Source organism: Caloenas nicobarica, chromosome 22 (genome assembly GCF_036013445.1).
Source record: "Caloenas nicobarica isolate bCalNic1 chromosome 22, bCalNic1.hap1, whole genome shotgun sequence".
In the NCBI taxonomy this organism is placed as follows: Eukaryota; Metazoa; Chordata; class Aves; order Columbiformes; family Columbidae; genus Caloenas; species Caloenas nicobarica.
Window position 1 is genome coordinate 3,186,148 of NC_088266.1, and position 21,252 is coordinate 3,207,399.

General features: G+C 40.5%; 1 protein-coding gene across 11 annotated transcripts in view; it reads left to right on the forward strand.

The window, feature by feature from the left end:
• LRRC38 (leucine rich repeat containing 38) overlaps positions 1-21,252 on the forward strand; it is a 107,945-nt gene that overhangs the window by 41,103 nt on the left and 45,590 nt on the right. For 8 of the 11 annotated variants that reach the window (XR_010607423.1, XR_010607421.1, XR_010607425.1 and 5 more), the window contains 3 exons: positions 2,546-2,613; positions 4,809-5,056; positions 6,406-6,561. Coding sequence is in view for 1 of the 11 variants with exons in the window: in XM_065649867.1 (XP_065505939.1) it covers positions 2,546-2,799 (254 nt within the window). In the remaining 10 variants the exon portion in view is untranslated. Of the gene's footprint in view, positions 1-2,545; positions 4,343-4,808; positions 5,057-6,405; positions 6,562-20,654; positions 20,714-21,252 lie in introns of those variants that run through there. The other 3 variants (XR_010607420.1, XR_010607422.1, XM_065649867.1) reach the window with 3 other exon arrangements.

Sequence of the window (21,252 nt, forward strand, 5' to 3'; positions counted from 1 at the left end):
TGGCCAGTGACAGAATTCCAAACAGATTTGTGCTGCCTGTGTGGTAAATAAAGAAAACAGACATTTGGAATGGCTGAAATTAAAGTAACACAGGTTGAAGCGAGGGTCAGTGCACAGGGTCATCGCACCGTCCTCCTGAATGCCGACGTTTCCGTTCACACCACTAGAAGCAGAACTGGTAAAAGAAGCTTGAAGACGGCAAAACTGAGTCCGCTTGCAGAACCGTATCCCAAGTGAAGGTAATTGCTGAACTTTACTGGGAAAAAGTTCATTAGTGGCAGCAAATCCCACGTCACAACACAAAGGCTGCAGCGAGGACCAAGTTTTCCTTTTCTTTTGGTCAAATGTTGCTCCACTTTGGAAAGCTGTGTGCACAAGTCTGAGATTTTAAGATGCTCAAAGGGGTTTTAGTGTTTGTACTGATACAGATGCTCTTTGGCTACTTTCAAGACTTGTGTAGCTGTTACCTCCTTGGTATGGATGGGTAGGCAAATGCCGGGAAAGTGGCACATTTCCAGGTAAAGAGTGTCTATGGAAAAGGAGAGAAGGATGGTGGTGAGAGGAGGCAGGAAAAATGCAAGAGCAGGTGCCAATGAGACTGTAAGCAGCTTTCTGGAACAGGAAACTCTGCCTGAATTCGGTACTAAAAACACAGTTATGAGATTCAGAAGTGAATCAGTGTAGCAAGAAAAATGGAATTATTTTTGTACACTTGTTTAGAAAGACTGTGCCATGAGTTGATCATCTCTTGCTTCTCGGGCTCTTTCTATAATCCCATTCCAATCTAAGAACTATCACTAAACTTGTTCTGTAAATAAAATAACATCTTACTTCACTAGTCCACTGGGCTCACTGGAAGTGTTAAACATTGTCTTCAGTACAAAGCATAATTGCATGAGAATACAGGTTTCATTTGACCTTCTAACCTAAGAACAACTGAGCGATTTGTAGGTCCTCTTATTATTCTTTATCGGTACCTGTTTATTTGTCAGCTATGGAGAGAAGGCTGCTGTACCTTCGCGTGCTAATATAGAAGCAGAGGGAGCTTCAGCTCAGAAGGACAGGCTGTTCTGGCCATTACAGCCACCCGGTTCTTCCCTGAGCATCCTGCACATGCTGGCACATCACTGGTACAGAACATTATATCTGCTCTTTGGAAAGGAATTAAAAGCCTTAAGACATTTCACACATTTTGCAGCTTTTATTCTGTTCAAGCAGAAACTCCTAACAGAAATTAGATGCCCTAACAAGCGCATCGAATCTGTTTATATATATATATATATATACACACATATATAAATATATCATTTGATATCCTAGTCATTTTCAGTAAAATGATCTGACTGCCACTGGCCTTTCACTCTCTTTCTTCCATCTTAAGGTTTTTTGGAGCACTTCCATCTTTGACGGATTTGAAGATGTGAGGACAGAATTTGCAGATATGAACACCTAATGTTAAACTTCATATTTAGGCATTGAGACAAGCTGTTAAGTACCATCTAGTGTGGATCTGTAAGACTCTAGGGCACTTGACCGTAAAAAGTTTATTTAGGGACCGAAATCTAGGCTTCAGGTTTTTTAAAGTCTTATTGTTCTGATAGCTTGAGACTATTTCCAGTGAAATTTCATATCTCTTCAGAAGCAACACCTCTCTCACTTCTTATTAATACATCTAGTACATTAGTGACAGTGTTCTTCAGATGACGTAGCAGCAAGATAGAGTGGGTGACATTGTCCTTGGGACAGCTGGAGTTATTACAGATAATGTGATGGCCCTGACTAAAATAACATAAGCTATGTATTTATAACACACTCACACATGTTATTTCATTTACAGATTTGTTTGGTATGAAGAAACAACTCTTTGAACATGCTGTGGGAGCAATGAGATATATATATATATATATAACTATCATCAAAGGTTTTCTTGCGGCAGCCAAGCACTAAATAACAAACTTCTTTGAGATACCCTTTACAAGAAGCCTGGCTGATTTTTTTTTTTTTTTAAAGAATGAATTGAACAGGTTCTACAGAATTAAATAAACAAAATTAATAATAAGAATACTATTCAAGTGGTTAAACCTAAGCTGCTGTTTGGATCAGAAGAAAAAGACAAATGTAGTTTTGGAACTACATGGAAAAAAAGTAGTATAGAGGTGCCAAGGTGTGGAAGGAACTTCAGTCTCCCTGTTACCCTGTTCTGGAGTCAGGATTTGAGGTCAGAAGTAGCTGGGAAGTGCTTCCATGTCTCCAGATTTAGGTGCATCCAGGGTTCAACATTCACTTTCTTAAATCCTCAAAATCATGGTCCCAGATCATACCTGAGCTCTGGGAAGACCGAAAGTGAAATAATTTAATTTCTAAGAGCCACTCAAGGCGGTTATGTAAAGGCAGATTTTGTTCCATTTTTTTCCTGAATTTTGTCCCAACTCATAAACCAAGAATTAACCCTAAAACTTTTCTTCAGCCATTCAGTCTCTGACTAGAGCAACAGAAGGATTCATCAATATTCCGCTGATCTGTTTCCCTTTCCTTTTCTTTGCAGGTCTCCATGAAATCCAGTGCTCCCTGCCTGTAGAAAATAGAAGAATCTTTCTGAATGAATTATCTGAGGTCAGCTTTAGTGAATGCAAATTTAGTTTGTCATTGACGGACCTTTTTATCATCATCTTCTCTGGAGTCGCAGTCTCCATTGCTGCTATTCTATCAAGCTTCTTCTTAGCAACTCTAGTCCACTGCTTCCAAAGATGTGCTCCCAGTAAAGATGACGATGATGATGAAGACGACAGTGAGGACTGAACTTAGTCTCTATACCTAAGTTTCCTTGGTTTATAAGTTACTAGATCATCAGCCAAAGTGTAGGAAGCGAGCAAGTAGAGTAAAAGCTTTAACTATGAATGGAATGAAATGACAATGTGTCAGGATGTGTTCTAATCTCCCGATGGTCACAGGTAGGAATTGCAGTTTGCATCCGAGACTGTTAGCTTTGCTAACATCTGTAACCTGATGCCATGAGACCAGGGTAATTTCTATGATGCTTAATCAAACGCTGCATTTAAATTTCAAGATTAGGGGAAAAAGGTGGAAAGGCAAAAAAAAAAAAAATCCTAGTGTTTTACAAGATGAACTGACAGCTTCCATCTTGTCCTTCTGATAAGATCCAGATTCCTGTGAGCGCTTAATAGCTTGTTCTGAACGCGCTTCAAAAAGAACTGACTAGATGGAGGCGTTTCAGCTGGAAAATACAGAAGCAATTTAAAATAGTGTCCTTCCTAGATCTAAGTGGTGGGAGATTCTATTAAGCTCACACAACTTTCTAAGTAACAAAATGCAATTAGCATGATTCCTAGAATTGTAGAAAGCGTTATATGAACGTCAGCTTTTTCCTTCTACAAATGTTCTCTATAACCATTCATCCTCCGTTTAATGACAGCGGTTGCAGGCATCATTCAGCCAAAAAAATTTTTTTTTTGGTAAGTGAAAGCGATTGTAGATCTGAGTCATCTACTTCAGCTGCCTGGCACCTCTTTGGTCCTGGCACAAATACTAAATATGACATTCTTTTACATTTTTAGATGCAGTGAAGTAAAGGATTTCCCTTCTCTGTAATGCCAGGCACAAGTAACTGTTGTGGCATCCAGTCCATTTAGTTATTTTAAAATACTAAGGGCTATATTCTGCTCCTGATTATACTAGAGTAACATAAGTGAAGGGAACACCATGATCTAAATTGGCAACTGTATAAACAAGAGTGGAATCTGGCCCAAGATGTTTCTGACTGTGTTATAGGTTGGTCAAGACTTGAGCTCTTCTATATACCAGTAGATATTTTTGTTAAAATTAAAAAAGACATTTATTACAAGAGATTTTTGGAATAGTGCTGGACAGCTTTTTGGGATAAGTATATTTTTAAAATATTTGTAATGGAAATATTTTTTTAAAGCTCTGTGTGTTTAAAGTATTATCTAGAGTAGCTGTGAGGGCTTAAAGTAATGAATAACAATCTAAGGACTGTATGCTATTATAAAATAATCACATCTGATAAAAAGCATCTATTTAACTACTGTAAATGCTATTATTACTTTAAAAAAAAAAAAAAACAAACAGTCTTTGGGTTAAAATATTGCCTTGCTCAGTTAATATGAATGGTCTTTTATGGACAGCTTACTCAATGCGACTTAATGCTACCATGGGTAAGATTATTGTTTCTGAAAACACATTGGAACAGAATTAAGTAGGGACAGTGAGAGAATATTTTGTATCAATACTATCTTATTCTATTCTGATTCTTTCAAGAAAAATGAAATGACATGATTTTCACTGTGTAGTGCCATGATTATAAATAACACAAATATATTTATAATTTCAACACGGGCTTTCATGTTTGTTTGTTTGTGGGTGTGAAATGAGGAGAAAACCAGTGCCTGATTCCCTTATCATTTATAAGACAGGTTTTGCAGTATGGTTGGAAATACAGCCCTTGTTGCCTGAAGCATGCTCCCTTTGCAACAAATACAGATATGTTATCGCCAGCTTTATATTTAGAGCTGTGCAAATTGTTCAGTCATGGAACAAGAAACTGGGTCACACTTTTTTGTCTGCAAGTTTTCTGATGGACTCAAAACTCACAACCTCTTAGCAAAATGATTTGTTCTACTGAACTTATCAGTGACTGTTTCAGCAAATGTCTACCTTTCCTTTTGTAACTAATGTATGGGTTTGTTTTGTTATCCTGTAAGGCTGAGTAATTTTGCAGAGGCCACATCTCAAACTCAACTATTTTGACTGGGTTCTGCTCTTACTTGCAGGTTCATCCTACTGTGGTGCCTCAAAATGAAGATCTAGATTTGTTTGTAGCTTGTAGCTTTTTGTTCAACCCAACATAAAGCCCTGAAAGCGCTGATTAGATTTGGAACTTAGCGCCCCTCAGAACAGCAAGGAACAGACCAAGCTGACACCCACATAATCCAGTGCAAGCTGAAGAGCGAGGCTTAGTAAAACTCTATTTGTGAACCTGCCATTCTGGATACTCGACACATCGAAGTGATTTTGCAAAGTATGTTTTTTTCCAGATAAGAAACTTTAATGATATTTTCCCCTACTAAGTAATATATATTTCATAATTATTGAACTCATCCAGTTAGTAATATTTATTCATTGTGAGAATCAGCAGTTACCAATTATTAATATCGATTTTGCATAACTTTAGTTGCTAGTAAGAGAGACAAAACTTCGATTTTGTTCTTACTGGGATTTTTCTTATGTTACATGATCTTCAGAGCGCAACGTTCCTGTATGGGAATATTGCCACAACTGGTGCTCACCATAGTGATCCCCTGCAAAACTTTGAAAGCCAATTTCACCATGAATAGAAAGTGGCCTGAAGGCTGCATTATTATTGCAATTTTACCTTCACAAAGACCATACCAGGGCAGTAATTCCATCTCCAGCTCTGGGGTTGCGGAAGGTCATCCCGTGCAAGGATCCAGTGGGTGGGCACCCCCTCCTCAGACTGTGGTGACCCCTGTTAAGATCAGTGAAGTTATGATGGTGCCAAATAGAAAAGCTGAATTTAGTTCACTGTGCAATACCTCACCAGCTCAAGCGGCACTGCCTGTAGGTGACCACAAATGTGCGGTCACGAGTTCGTCCCCATTTACAATTTTCCTTCTAAAATGGCTTTACTTTAGTGGTGGTATCTCTCCTTGCCAGAAACGAGCAGACATTTTACCTGCTTCAAGGGGAAGGAAAGATTCTGTGCGTGACCCAAATAGAATGTTGCAGGCTCAAAGAGCCAGGAAGCAGCTGTCACGTTGCCTGCGGATACGTCTCCCTGATGAAATGCTGGGTCTTGGTGTGTGTGAGGATCCAAAATAATGTGCAAGAAAGCAAATCTGTATGATGTAATTGAGCTCGAGTCTGACTTTTTAGAAGCGTTAAAGGGGTTAAAACAATGTTTAATCTGCAGAACATTAAAATATCACCTGAGGTGATTGGCCAGACCTAGCATTTCATCCTCGATCAGCCAGCGCCTTTTTGAGGCAGCTTCAGTCTCACTGTGATTCTTACTCAGATGTGAATATTAATAGATTGGTTTTTAGAGCAGCATAAAAAATGCATTGGGAAAGCACCTTGAAGGGATGGTTCTGGAAGCTCGTAAAGAGGAGTATACTGCAATCTACCTCAGATGTGTATATATATGTACAGTAGAGAGTGACCCACTGTGCACTGACAGCTAAAATTTAGCCTGGCATACTTAGAAGTGACCAAAAATGTTCTTGTCTTGCACCTGTGGGAAGAACTGCGTGCAATAACCTATGGATGTGGGTAAGGTGCACACACTTGTGCGGTAGGGAGAAGGTGTGTGTCACAATACTAGAGCTTGCTGTAACTGTCACCCTGTAGACAGCCCGAGCGGAACAGCTGCAGCCTGGTGGGGATGCTGAGCCTGCGCCAGCCCTTCCTCCCAGCGGAGATTCTTCTGCGCTGACTTTTCAAACCCACGGGAGCAACTCTGTGCAGGACCTTTTACTGATTCAGCATGTGCTACCTACATACTACGTGAGTAAATCACTTCAGTTGCCAGGGCCACTAGCCATCACATTTCTAAGTTCAGCTTATACCCCCCAAAATAAAGCAGCAGGGTTTTTATAGCTTCCCAATCCGACCATTCCTCTCAGAGAACAATGTTCTAATTTGTGATGTAACCTGTTCTACCGACCTCTTGTGGCAACTGTGGAGGTAAGTCATTGTGAGTCATTCATTGTGATGTTGAAATGCTGAATCTTTGCATATTCTTTCCAAAAAAAAAGCGCAGAAATATACATTAGGAAATTAAATTTCTTGGAGAGTACGATTTGCCATGGACTCAGAGTGCCAAGCAGCCTTTAATAGGCATAAGCCACCAGAAACATTTATTTAATGTCCTATCTGTTAACATTATGAAAAACGCAGTTTTATTTATACTGACCATCCATCTATCATTGTAAAGAGTTAGCAGGAAAAAAACTATTGTATTTTAAGCTGACAGAGAGCAACAGGAGACTTTCTGTTGCAAAGCAGAATGTCTGAATTATAACGTGACTCCAGTTCCCATCAGCTCTCGCACCCCACCCAGAGCTCTGTGGAGCTGTGTCAAATTGTGTAACATTGGGTTAGCAGCATATAATGTGCTTTTTTGGGGAGTTGTCAAAAAACATATGAGTAAACACTTCAGAGTGGGCTTCTACTGTTAGTTTTGTGGGAAGTGATAAGTTTGCAGGGAGGTGAGCAGCAAATAAGGAGTGAAACAGCTTGGGCCAGAGTTGTTCAGGAGAGTCAAGTTTGCTTCAAAGCAGCGTTGTTTAGATCTCAAAGCTGCTTTTTTTTCACCAATTTCTGTTAGCAGTAGAACTCCCCTTAGCCGGAAGGATGAGGAAAAAAAGTGTTGGGAACTGAGCAGGAAAGACAGCTTTGTGACCTTGGCTTAGGATCTAAATGTGATCCAGCCCAGCTAACTGGTGTTCCAAGGGACAGCTTGGTGGTGTTGGGGGGGGGGGGTGCCCTTTAATTAGGGTGAGTGTTGACAGACTTTGCAGTGGAAATAATGTTCAGTCTTTGTGGTGTTTAACAGGGAATGTAATGACTGTGAACATATTTGACAAACAATTCTAGTCTATTTTTGCCCACTAGTTTCTCTCAAATTGATAAACTGTCGCTCTCTCAAGAGTAGATTAGGTTTGCAATCTGCAGTGCGTTGATGTATTACTCTTTATCCTTTGAAGATCTGGCTTCAAATGTCAATTTGGGTCACAGGAGGAAATGACCAGAATAAATCCCTTAAGGTCATCTTGATCAGTTGGGCAAATGCATAGAGATGCCCTTATTAACGATAATGAACTGCATACTTGAAGATGGGAAAACACTTGTTTGAACTCCAAAAGATTCCATATGATTATGGTGTCTGATGGTTTTAAAAATACAAGGCTAACCAGAGAGATGAGACATACCATTAAAAAGGAAACAGACATAGTTGGATTAAGGACCAGTATTTTCATAGGTGACCAATGTTTTTGAGTTACTTTGTTGAGTACTTACCTAAATTTTAACTCGATAATGTTAAAGCCTATATGCTGGCAGGGGAGTGTGGAATATTTGCAATAAATTAGTGCTAGTTATGGGTTTAGAGCTGCAGCGTCCTAACTAATAGCCTGAAACTTCTGCCTTTCAATGCTGATTTGCTGTGCAGGCCCTTGCTTTGTTCAGAATAATTCGGTTGCCTTCTGATTATATTAATTCTAAAAAAATTTTAAAAACACAACAAAAACCAACCAAACAAAAAACCCACCTAGTTTGCATCTTCAAAAGATGAAACAAGGAAATGTTCTGTAAGTGGATTTACAGCTTTCTTCCTATGGTAAGTCGTAAATGCCGTTGCATTTACCGACCTCAGGTAAGAGTTTGGTAAAAAGTGACAGTGGAGTGATATATAAATATATTCTAGAAATACTTTATCATAGAGTAACTTGAGGTTGGAAAGTCTCAAAATCCAATTGTAAATTATGTTTCCAAGAGTGTTACAATGTTTTGAGTGCAAAGTTAGATATATTGTCCACAGCTTCAAACAAATCTTCTTTAAAAAAAAAAAAAGGAAGAAAAAGCTGCTTTAGAGATTATTCAGTCTGGAATGGCTTTTTTTAAACAACTAAATTAAAATAAACCCTGTAATGCAGGATTTTAAATGAAAGCAGAAAGTGTTCTAACTATAAACTCCTGAACATTATAGTATATGGCAGGACAATGACTACAGATTTAACAGACTCTAATTTATATTATTCCTTGAGAGAACAGAAGTCATTAGGCTGAGTTTGTTTTCAGAGGAAGGCTGATTTCTTCACTATTGGCACATAGGATGCAGCTTATCCACCACTGGGTAGTGTGCATTTTGTGAGACTGCAAGTGCATCAAAGGAAGTAATTGCTTTCTGTTTAACCTGTATGTTTTGACAAAAATAATTGTACGTTGGCCTTGATTCTGATTTCCCTGCTAAATTATTTGGTATCCAGTCCTCATAAAGATCAGTAGGGCTCTAACTTTACTACTGAGATATGCTGATTTACCTAATGAAGATACTGCCTGGACAATGGAAATTGCAGTCATGTGCGCGTGTGTGTTTATCCTCTATGTTTTCATACGGAATGGAAGAAAACAACTGTGTGGGCCTTTTGCAATGGTGGTTTGTATGTACACTAGTAACCTGAGTGTTTGGTTTCTGCATTTCAGGGTGAGTGCTAATTTTATTTCAGATTATAGGTGGCATTATTTGGAGATTGCAGACATTCTATGCAAAGAGAGGAGGCATAGCTCTTCCAGATCCTTTCTGGATTTAGTGTATTGCTCTCCAGTCTGTGAAAGGAAGGTCTGACCCTACTTACCCAAACTTGTCTGCAGTCTCGTGTAGCTCAGGCAGCAACTCAGAAGTCGTCATTCCAAACCCATTCCCTCGATCTGATGATCACTGTATATCTATGTCCTAGTTTGATGATGGGTTTATAATGAGTGTCTTTAACCTCGGCCTAGCCCAGCCATCTGCTCTGTGAGGCAAGCTGGCACTTCAAAGCAATTTTTCACTTCAAGGTGTCTCCTTGTAGTCCTACAGAACAAACAGTGAGTCATCTCCTCCCACCAGAATAAAGCAAGATTGTAACCTACCCCAGTGCCAATGCCCAGTAGGATCCTAAGGATGGTTGCAGAGAGCACGACAGTCAAATATAATAATAACCTTTGCACTGAGGAAAACAAAGGCTTGTCAGAGCAAGTAGTACAGAGATACGTGTGTCCTCAGCAGGGGCTGTGAAGGGGCTGGAGGAGGGATTGTGTGAGCCAGGCTGGTGAGGGGGAATTTCTGGAATCTAGATTCACTCATTGCTTGAGGGATGTGTTAGGTATGGGAACGTGGTGTAAGAAGGGAGGGATTTTCTAGCACATAGGGTTGATCTGATTAAAACAAAAATCAGAGATAGTTGCTTTGTCTGGACTAAGCTGTCGGAGAAGTATCTCTGCCATGCTGGTTTAATTTAGTACTTCTCCAAATGTTATAACAAATGATAGGAACCTTAGAGTGATTGCTTGGCTTTATTTTGGTTTTAGATAATCTTTGATTTAATACATATATATGTGGAAATGATTTTAAGATGTCATTACTGCTACCTCGTTTTCCTCCCTGCGGCATCGCTGGGTGCAGTTCGGATGCGGCGCACACACGAGGTCGCCCACTTTGGCACAGCACTGCATGCAGGACTTCACATACCCCTTTCACTATATTTCACGCACAGAAACCGAGGCTTGGCACAGTTTCTCTGTAAAACCCACGTTCACACAGAGAATCAGTTCCAAAGCTGGGTTTCATCAGAAAATAATAGATTTCAAATTTACCACTTATTTTACCACTTTGAATCTTTTAGGACCTGATCTAAATCACTCTGCTACTGCAGATTCCCCCTGACCCCGTACTCCATAGGCTTTTATCAAGCAAAATGCCTTTGGATTCTTCCAAGGACATATGGTCTATGTATTTATGTAAGGGAAGCTTGCCATTCAGTTTGTTGCCTGTTTGCCCATCCTGGAGTCCATCTGTTCTTTTCTTAGATGCAGGAATTGAGATTTCACTGTCAGCAAGATACACTATTCCTGCAAACCTCCAGCACACATCCCTTTTGCAGCAAGGGGGAGACCCTGCCCCAAATCTACGGGCAGCGGGGGAAACCCAGTACTTATTCTACTCCCCAAGCCTTCCTTTGCTGTTCCTCATCAACCTCTCTCCTTGCCCAATTCATATCTATATCACCATAGCTTCCTGAGACTTTATTCTCAAACTTTGGTGGCAACTGTCCATTTTTCTGTTTAACAGCACGGCTCAGAATGGGAAAGTGTCAGTGAGGGCACTCACTTCATTAGCGGAAATAAGTTTTGGGTTATAAAACTGCTCCCCCCTTGCCTACTGTTAGCAAAAATGAGCCTTTGTCAAGTCGCCAGAATTTTGGTCTGTCTTGCATTAGCTAGAAAATTAGAGATGTCCACTCTTAAATGGAAAAGTATAAGAAGTTTTGTCTCCTGATGTAAGACTTGTCTTTTTTTCCATTTTCTTTACTAGATGATCTCCCCTGCTGCCACCTTCAGATGAAGTGATTTTTAAATGGATGGGATATTAAAGCTTTAGAGGCAGGATTTTAAAATAAATGCTATCAGGACTGTAATAGTAACAGCTGTTGTGTCTACCAGCTGGACAGACTTAATCACTCAGATTCCACTTTCTACCGCGCTCGTTTTCTCTGCCTTCTGCCCCTTCTCCAAACCCCGGCCCAGCCTCAGCAGAGGGATAGGGATGCGTCCTGTGGGCCAGAAAGACAGAACTTCTGTATTCAATATGGGATGGAATATGAACTGTGTCAAGTATATTTCATTAATAGTGTCACTTTGAAGAAAAATAACTTGTCACTCCTGACTTTTAGACTAGCACCGTCATTCAAAGCAGTTCCAGGCTGGTACCAGTTCACCTGTCAAAACTCACTTGTGAAACAAATTATTTCAGACTGACTCACCTCAGAAAACAACTTGTGGTTTCAAAATGTCACATTTCTCTTTTGACTTTGACCTATATAGTGTTTAGCAAAAGAGTTCAATATGGTTTCGTTTGCGATGAAACTAAGTTTTTTGGTTGACAAAAATTAAATTTTTAGTTGTATCTCACTTGGTTGAAAGAGCCATTAGAAGAAAATTATTTTCAGTGAAACTGAAAACTCCATTTCTCTGGTTTGTGCATTAGCTACCAAATCAAGAAATTGATTATTTATGCAGGTCTGAGTTCTCACTCCCAACAGTGCGGCCATGGACAGGGCAGTTAACCTTTCTATTGTGTGTTTAACCATCTGTAAAATGGATATGATACTACTTACCTGCCTGACACAGCTGTACAGACGCTTAATTTTTAATCAAGCTCTGTTCAAACACTTTGAGCTCACTGTATAAAAGATGCACAAAGAGGCAAAATAGTTCTATTATGATATTATTGCTTTTATAAGATATTTACCATAATAATACATGGTGAACTATATCAGTGTTCTAGAAATAACATCAAAAAGGGAAGAAAGTATCAGGGAGCAAAAGAGATGTCCTGGGATGGAGTACAGACTTTCTGACAGTCTAGAGTTCCTTCGTCTCTATTAATTATACATGTGGAGCAACTTGTTAATGCATTTCTAAAGACATGTTGACACAAGCTCAGACCTCGATCCTGGCAGGCGGTCTTTCGAATTAATTTAAGCCCAGGATCAGAAGGAACTGGACAACGTAGTTGAAGGCATGTCTATACCAACCAAAGCAGACTGTTGTCCACAAACCAGATTTCTTGGGTCCATGAGGGCGATTTGGAGGTAATGGTACACCCTCATGGGAGTTCGTTATCAATAATTTCTATAGAGGGCCCTGGCATTACATTTCAGGGTGATTGTCCGTGGAATATGACCAGGTATCATTCTCCATGTTATCTCTCTACCTTCTATGCAGTTTCAAAAATAATGATAAAAATACTTAATTTTACTAATAAAGTACTTGAGTCATTCAGGGGTTATGTTTATGGTAAAATATAACATATAACAGCCAACAGAAATAAAATCCAATGATTAATTATTTTAACAGATTGCCTAATATATGCTATGGTATTCAAATCTTACCTAATATTTTTAAGCAAATTTGACACTGTGGTTTGCAGGCACAAAACACCCCCGAAAGTACTATAATTGCTGTTCATTTCCACAGCAGTGGAGGTGCAGGGCTTGAAGTGCAGTTCCACTGTGCAAAGTGACCACATACGTGGTTTTGTAAGGTTTCCTTCTTTGTGCCGTCTCAGAACCTCAAACCGTATGTGTGTCCTTTGCAAAGGGATGGAGAACCATCCAGCCTGAAACGTCCATGGACCAAATTGCGGCACTTTCTTGGGTTTGTAGATAAATAAGGTTCTAAAGAAAACACACACCTCAATGTGATATGAAGCTGTTACAGGAGATGCAGTCACTAGCTAACAAGATTTTTATTGTCTTTTTTCAGAGTCACTTAGAAAATTAGACCGGAGTGGTCTGAATGAAACAAAAAGTGTTACTGGAAGAGGCATCCACACTGAGTGTCAAAACTGTTACATCAGATATACATTAGTTTGGTTATTTTGCATTGCTGATTCATTCACAGGAAAGTCCCCTCAAAGCATCTAAATATCATTCTGGGTGTCTCAAATACTTTGAGTTCTTAAAACAACCAAATGTCTTAAGCGAACACTTTCTAAAGTAAATACTGATTCAGAACGTGCAGCTTGTGATATCCCAAGGAACCTGACCGTAAAGTGCTGAGCACCTGCTGCCTGGAAAAGGCACAAAATTGGAGCTATCCAAATAATTTCAGTATGTTTGAAAATCGTAAATCTCAAGTTTAGTATTACCTCTTTACCTGAAGACCAAATTCCTTGTATAATGAGTTCCTGTGGAGAAAAAAGTTTAAAAATGTAACCTGAGACATTATAGATGTTACCAATGTTATAGCTTTGGATTTTGTTGGTCTAGTGAGTTCTTTTGCCTCTTCCTTTTCCTTTCCGTGCTGTTCAGAAATATTCTGAACCACTATGAAGGTTACAGCTTTATCCACCAAGATATATCCTCTTCAGGCACAATGCAGCTAATCCATTGCCCAAACAATCCTGCAGTATTAAGCCTGTAGTTTATGCTTGTTGCTATAATAGAATTTATGGAATTGACCAGGCTTATTTTTTTTCCCTATTCACTCAATAAAAATAGGCTTCCGAATAATCTTTAAGAGCAATCTCATCAGTGACACTTGTTGCTGTAAAAAAAAAAAACACTCGAGTTTCTATCATTCGAGTTGGTTTGGTCAATCTAAGCTATGCGATGGTTCTTTTTTTCCCTAATTTGTTGGCACCACCATGGAAATTGTTCGAGAGTTTGCTGGGTCTGTGACTGTATAGGAGGAGGTTTGGAGAAAAGCACCATTTCAGCTGTGTGGATCCAGGGACCCTTTTAAAGGTTTGCTGCTTTAATTAAAGTTCTTTTTGTGAATCCCAAATCTCTAAGACTTTTTACAGGAAAAGCTTAGGTACTACTCACAAAAACATTTGCAAAAAAGCAGAAAAGGATGGAAATATATTTTTTTAAACCTGAACAACTAGTCAAGATCTGCTAGCGGCCTGTGGGCATTGGAGATGTCTCTCTTGTGGCATTGGAAATTAGTAGATGCCACAATCCACAGAGTGAGATACAACAGGAATGTATTTATCAGAGATTTCAGGTGGGCTGGAAAAAAATGCAATCTTATAACCTAGTCAATATTACTGATGTGTGAAGAGGTGCCCACACCACAGACAGCAGCTCTGCAGGTTCTTCCTTCAGACTGAGACTGCGCTTGACTTTAAAGAGTTAATGTTCTCTTACTCTTCCTTTTTTTTTCCCCCTCTTTTTCTCTCTGCCACTGGCTCAGAGCTCTGGCTTTCATTTGAAGGGCACAGCACACTGAGCGGTGTTCACATGATACCAATGACAGCAGCACGATAAGCCTATTTCTGACAGTGTGGCAAATTACTATTATGAAATCCCCGTACATTTGATTGCAGAGTGACTTTCAGAAGGGATCACACACAGCAAGGTTATGAAAGCTCTGTGTTTACCGCAGTAATGCTGACTTACTGGAAAATAATATCGAGAGCTCTTTAAATAAAAAAAGCTTGGGAGATTCCCAATTCATAGAACATTTGGCTGAGTGTATCCAGCCAAGTGTTATGTTTCTCTGAAATGAAAGGGAAAAAATTATCAGCAAAAATCGTAGGCTTTTTTATTTCAGTGAAATGTGCTTGCTAGAGACACGCTCAAAAGGCATCATCCACCTGAGACTGTCCATCCCCTCTGACATTGTCCCCGTTTGGAGGTTACGGCTGTTCCACCTCTGCAGAACCGCCTGCCCATCCCAGTCAAAGGCAGAGCATCTCCTGGGGCTGTACAGTGCCCAGGTTAAAAGGAGAACAAGATTCAAATAAAAAATTATCACAAAAGCGGAAGTGGGAGGAGAAACAGGCAATTTACAGGCTAAGCAAGCATGGGAGTTGCTAGTTACAAAAGTATATCTGCAAAATGCCAAATAACACTAACCTACCTGCTGAATTACTGTCAGCACCCCAGGGTGTGTTACAACACGGACATAAATTGTGCTCTAGATTTAGGAATTTTAACAATTTCTCTGCCCTTCATTCAATGAAGCAACTGCTTCATTAGCCTTGTCTGCCTTTGCTTGGGCAAAGGTGTTTGTCCCGGCAGGTAAAATGAGATATGCGGCAATTTCAGATCGAACTCTCTTTCTCCTGCTCACTCCCTCCCCACTAATTGAGGAACTGCTCCCATGTTGGCTGAAATACACCTGAGAGCTCTAAGTATAGACAGAAAATATAAAAGCCCTTGAAGTTTAGGTAGAACCCCCTAGATTCATAGAAGGTTTCTTGACCAGCAAAGGAGTAAAATTTGTCTCCAAAAGCCCCCAACCAACTCTTAGTTCCACATTTTTAAGCTAGGGCAAAACACATCAATCGATAGATCAGTATACAAAAGATGATGATTCCTTTTCCTAATTGTCTCCATTTTCTTGGCCAGGTAGAGCATTCACATGATGTTTATTTTGGGATACACAGACAATACAACCCTGTTTGTCTGCTGCCTGGGATTCCAGTCTGTTTTGATTACTTCTCCCAGCTGAATTAGGGAATTGATCCCTTAGTTTAGTGAGTGGAGACCTGCAGGGTGGTTTTGGGTTCTGCCTCTATTGCAATATAAATATATTTAGCTGATGATGGAATATGGCTTCCATACGTAGGTGGCCACAGCCTGTCATAGGTTTAAGCTGACCGACCAAATGTCTGAGCTTAGATGTGTAGCATCAACAGCTGTCTCTTTTTTTAAAAGGTTATTTTCTAAAGGCACGTGTTCTTGGAATTTGTTTCCTGGGTGGCATGTTGGACCGTGGAGAGGCCAAGTGTTTAAATAACCTCTTCAAACATGTTTTGTGCTTTGCTTTAAGGGCTGGAGGCAATTGTCTCTGAAATCAAACTTGTGACGGCAAAAGCTTTGGATAGTTGTTGCCTTTCCTTATCTGTGACAGGGAAAGAAATGACAAATTTGGGATCTTTTTGCATGTGTCACAGAGACTTCAATAAATTGGACTTTACATCTGGCTTCAATGGGGCCAGAATGTTTTTGGAGAAGAGAAACGCTGATGCTGAAGCTGGTAATGCCGTATTGCTGCATGCAAGCTGGGAGGATGGGTGCCGGTACTGTTTGACCTACCACTGCTGTTAACTACCTTAGGTGCAAAGAAATTGTCTAATCTCAGCTGCACAGCATGTGGCACAATCTGCAAAACCCCCAAAAAGTTGATCTCCACGACCTGTAGCTGGACTGCTGCAAACATGCAGATTTTCTGCTTAAAAGTTGCTGTGTTCCTATTGCTGAACTCACATTAGTGACTCGTTTGCAGATCCACCCATGTCCACATCGATAGCAGCATGTGCTTTCTTGGATAATTTAACACAGATGATCTGCAGCTGGCATCTTTTGCTAGAACATTTTGTGATCATTTGCGGAAAGCCCCAACATTTTGGGAAGAGGGAACCATGGGTATCCAGCTTTCACAATGGGACTCTGCTCTGAAACCAAAGAAAAAACGTTTGGTGCCACTATAACCTCACAGTGACAACTCTTGATGTCAAGGTTGAGCCTGACTAATTGGACAGTGTGGGATTTAATCTATAAAGCAAGAAGGGAGGAGGAAGAATGTCCCCCAAAACTTTGAAGTGCAAATGGACGAGTGGATACAAGAAAAGGGGGATTTCTTGTGAGTCACCACAGTCTAGAAATAGAATTATCTGTAATCCCAAGAGTTGCAGTTCTAAGAGTTAAGTATTAACAGCCTGACCACAGGTCTTTTAAAGACAGTTGGAAATCTTTCCACTGTTTTCAATTTACTTTGGACCATATTGTATGTAATGCATCTCACTCTGTAGAATTCGGAATTCCCCCCAGCAATATAGTCTGGATCCCTGCTGTGTTGTATATGTTATGATGCCTTTTCCAGTGGAGTTTAAGGGCCCGTGATGATAACTGCTACTTTCACAGCAAATTTTTGCTTAGATATTTAAACTTAGTCCTACAGTGGCTGATATTACAGTAAGTCTGCATGTCAATATTTATATAGGCAATTGATTGTCTCCTGACGTAGGATTTCCATCAGATATGTGAAAATAAGGAAATAATTACCATTGCAGGATTCTAAAGGGAAGAAAATAATCGTCAATAGTGGGTCTCCTTAAAGCAGGCCTTAAAAATGGCTGGAAGTTTGCTATGACTCAATATGTTTTAAGGAAAGAAAAATATTATTTTAACTATGAAGCTGGCAAATTCTCCCACTTTCATTCCACGGTGGTAATCTCTGTAAAAGACATGATTTAAAAGCTGCTATTTCTCACTGTCTGAAGCTAAATACAAATCTGAATAAAATTAGAGCACTCCGAATAAATTCCCCCTGCGCCGGCTGTCCTGGCTTGAGGCAGCAGCAGATGCCTGTGATCAAGTAGCACCATAAGCCAAAGCTGCATTCACCTTAAAAAAACAGGAAATTTATTCCAGCTTGGAAACAAGCTGGTCCATTATTTCAGGGGTTTGGTGCCAGTGTGCACTTTTTAAAAGGCCATCTGAAACCTCACAGGCATTTTTGACATTAATGGGTTTGGTATTTGGGGGCTTGAGAGTCCTCGCTTTGTGTTCAGATTTAAACTTTTAACACCTTAGGTCTGTCACCAGCTCGCTGGAAGATGCTGTTTTGATTTTCTTCATTAGCAGCTTTGAAAAGAGGGAGGGGAAAAAAAAAACCCAACACATTTCTCATTTCATATTAATTGGAACATATTTTCCCCTGTAGCAGTTTGCTGATTATGAGATTTCAGTGCCACTGACTGAGGTGGCTTTGCAAATAGTCCCTATAAATAGAAAATAAGAAGCCGTGTCTGTGAAACGACCAGCGAGAGAAGAGAGTCGTTAATCGGGGAAACAGGTACAGGCCAACAACCCCGATCATGCAAACGCAAGCTGACAATCCTGTCTGCACGATCAAGCAGAACAGTTTGGTCTATGCAAACATTTTGTGGGAAGAAAGTTTAGTCAAGTGTTGAAAATATGGAAACAGGGATCAAAATGCCTGTGTTGTTCCTCCAACTCTGCAGGCAAACCACCCTGTCTTCGTGTAGTTTAATCATCCACAAAGGGCTGGTTTCCCCCTGAAAACTGGGTGAGCAACATTTCTTGGATATAGCAATGTCCTCAAAAATTACATCATGGGGTGTGAAAGGTGGATGTGGCCAGTGTGTAAATCACGTGAATTTGTGTGATGATGCAGATGGTTCATGTTAGAACACTGCAGGTCATTTTGGGCTGGCTTGCATCAACATTTACTACTCGTATCCTGTAGTAAGTGCATTGACTATTTCCGGAAAAAAAAAAATATTCATGAAGGAGAGCGAGACCTCTTGCTACCTTGTCTGTCAGTCCAGCACAGTTTGCCTTCAGCCCCGCCTTGACCTCATTTCTACTGTAGGAGAAATAAAGAACAGTAGCAATGGCACTTTCTTCTCCAGGGAATTCAAAACATTGGGAAAAGCTGCATCCTCCGACCAGAGATACGGTGCTGTTCTAAGGGACACGCAGAAATTTCGTCTCTGTAGAAAACAGAGGGTGCTCATCTCCCTTAAATCGGAGAGGGGCTCCAGGCCACCGGGGACTAGACCAGACCTCACGGCCAGCAGCCCTCTGGTTAGACTGGGATTTCCGAAGCACCCACGGGTGGTGGGGGTGTCACAGCCCGGGTGACAGCTCCTCACGAGCCGTTCTTTGTGCCAGAGAAGCCACAGCACCGTGGTGCAGGATTCAGGGCGAACTGAACCAGAGCAAATCCTGCCACCTGCTGCTTCCCTGCACGGCTGCACTGCCCTTGTTTTCCTTGTGGACCAAGCCTTGGTCTGCTCTAACCTCCTTGAGATCTTACTGAGGTTGTGTTCGCCAGTGAGATTCCTGTCTTTAAGCCTAGAGCACTTGAGAGGCTAGATTAAGTGATTTCCTTTCAATACTTATTATATTTCAATGTTTATTATTTAAATAGCAGTAATGAGAAGTGTCCATGCGGTATGTAGTGATATACATGGTGACGCAAGTCCACACCTGTTTTACAAAAGCAAATACTTGAATTGTGCTAAGTATATATTTAAAAGTAAAATTACTGACAACACAATGTCAGGAATATTGATGGAAAGCGGACTGCCTGGTGAGACCATTAACGTAACTAAGGGTCCTTTCAAAGCCCAAGCATTTGAGGGAACAGCAGAAAAATGCAGCGTTGCTTGTACAAACCAGTGCTTTTTTATAGCATTCCTCAAGATTCCTCAAAGTGAAGAGTTTAAATTAGAAAGCTGGCTCTGTGGGCAGTTATCAACAACCAGCATGTGCAAAGCCGTAGCTTCTGTATCACTGTAGGAATTCAAAATTGCTTTATTTTAAATGTTTAAAATCCAAGATTTTCTCCATATTGGCTGCTAGGCTGAGACACCCAAGAAGCTGAATCAATGCCTCTAAGCCTCTTCTCCATCAGCACTTTTCGGTCTGGTAGGAGCGTTCCCCACCTCGAGGTGAACTCAGGAGGACAAGGCTCTCAGCTCCCATGGCAGCCGAAGCCGCTGAAATGCCGATAGAAAGGATGTCAGGGCTGCCACAGCAGAATGTCGTTGTATGAAACTTGTGGGAGATTTGGGCAGCATTTCTCAGGGATCCTTCGCTGCCTCGCAGGCCAACCGCTGTCAAGGACAAGGGCTACCACCAGGTCAATGTTCTCTTTATATAGAGTGCTAGCTAAATTTAGTGTTAAATCTGCTGCGAAAATTTGCAGCTTGTAATATTTACCTGACAGGCGTCCAGACCCTCTTGTCCAAATATACAGTTCCTTAAATTAGATGCAAAGTATGTCATGAGGCAGCAGCCTAAATTACATATTTACAGCACTGAAGCAGGTAAGTACATATTTATGCAGCCCATCCTGAGTTCTTAGTTTAAAAAAATGCACTGGCTTGTTCAATGTATTTTTTTAAATCCCGACAGAGTATTTAAACAATTGTAGGTCTGGGAGCTCTCTGGGCCAGGGGCTGTCTTTGCATTGTCTGTTTACAACTGAGTTCTGCACAATGAGGCTGACGTCCTTAGGGGGTTTTGCAATTTGAGAGAGTAAAAGTATGTGACAATAAAGAGCATCTTCCTATAAAATGACTGTGCCTAGAGATTTTTTCCTTCTTAGCAAATGTTATTGCCCCAAAAGAACTCGGATGTTATTTGTATAACAATTTCCTTATGGGTCATCATCGAATAGAACTCAGGTCCTTCCATACCCAGAGTAAATGCCTCCGTCACTGCAACTGCAAAATTATTTCCTTTATTCTCTACACCAACTAGCTTGGGAGCTGCCTCACAGTTACATATAGAAAAATGCAATTCCATTCTGCAGCAGTTCTTTAATATCCCAAACTTGCTTCTTTGCAGAGTAGTTCCCACAAATAGCCTTTGGAACTTGTGTAGATTTTAAGTCACGAGGAAACAAGACACAAACAAAAAGAACCAAGGGAATGGCTTCGTCAGAGGCAGCTCATCACACAAATCGGGTTCGTGCCGTGCTGCTGCACTTCTGCACATTTTAGCTGCTCTTGAAGACAAGTGGCTCCTTTGAAATGTGAGTGTGGATTATAGAGTAAGTAAGAAGTTTTTGGGAAGTTTACACACCCTTTGTTGGGGTGAGTAAGCAGGACTGACCCCTGCTTAATGGTTAACTTAGTCATATTGAGATCAGCGGGACTCTGCCCCTGCACGATCCTCCATGTCCCTGCAAGGAGCCGTGACACAGCACTTTGTGGCAGGAATTTGCTTGGTTTCGTGAAAACTCTGATGGGAGCTCTAGTTCCTGCTAGGGTGTAATAGTATTTCTACGAGGAAAGCCACACTGTCTAGAAAAGGACCAAATATGAATGCTTTTTAAAAGCTATTAAATGATTTTTTTTGTCCTGAAGTGATACACCCCCATATGGTAGTAAGATTATCATCATAGGTGTATTTAAACCTGTTTAGAGTGCTTAGACTTAACAGA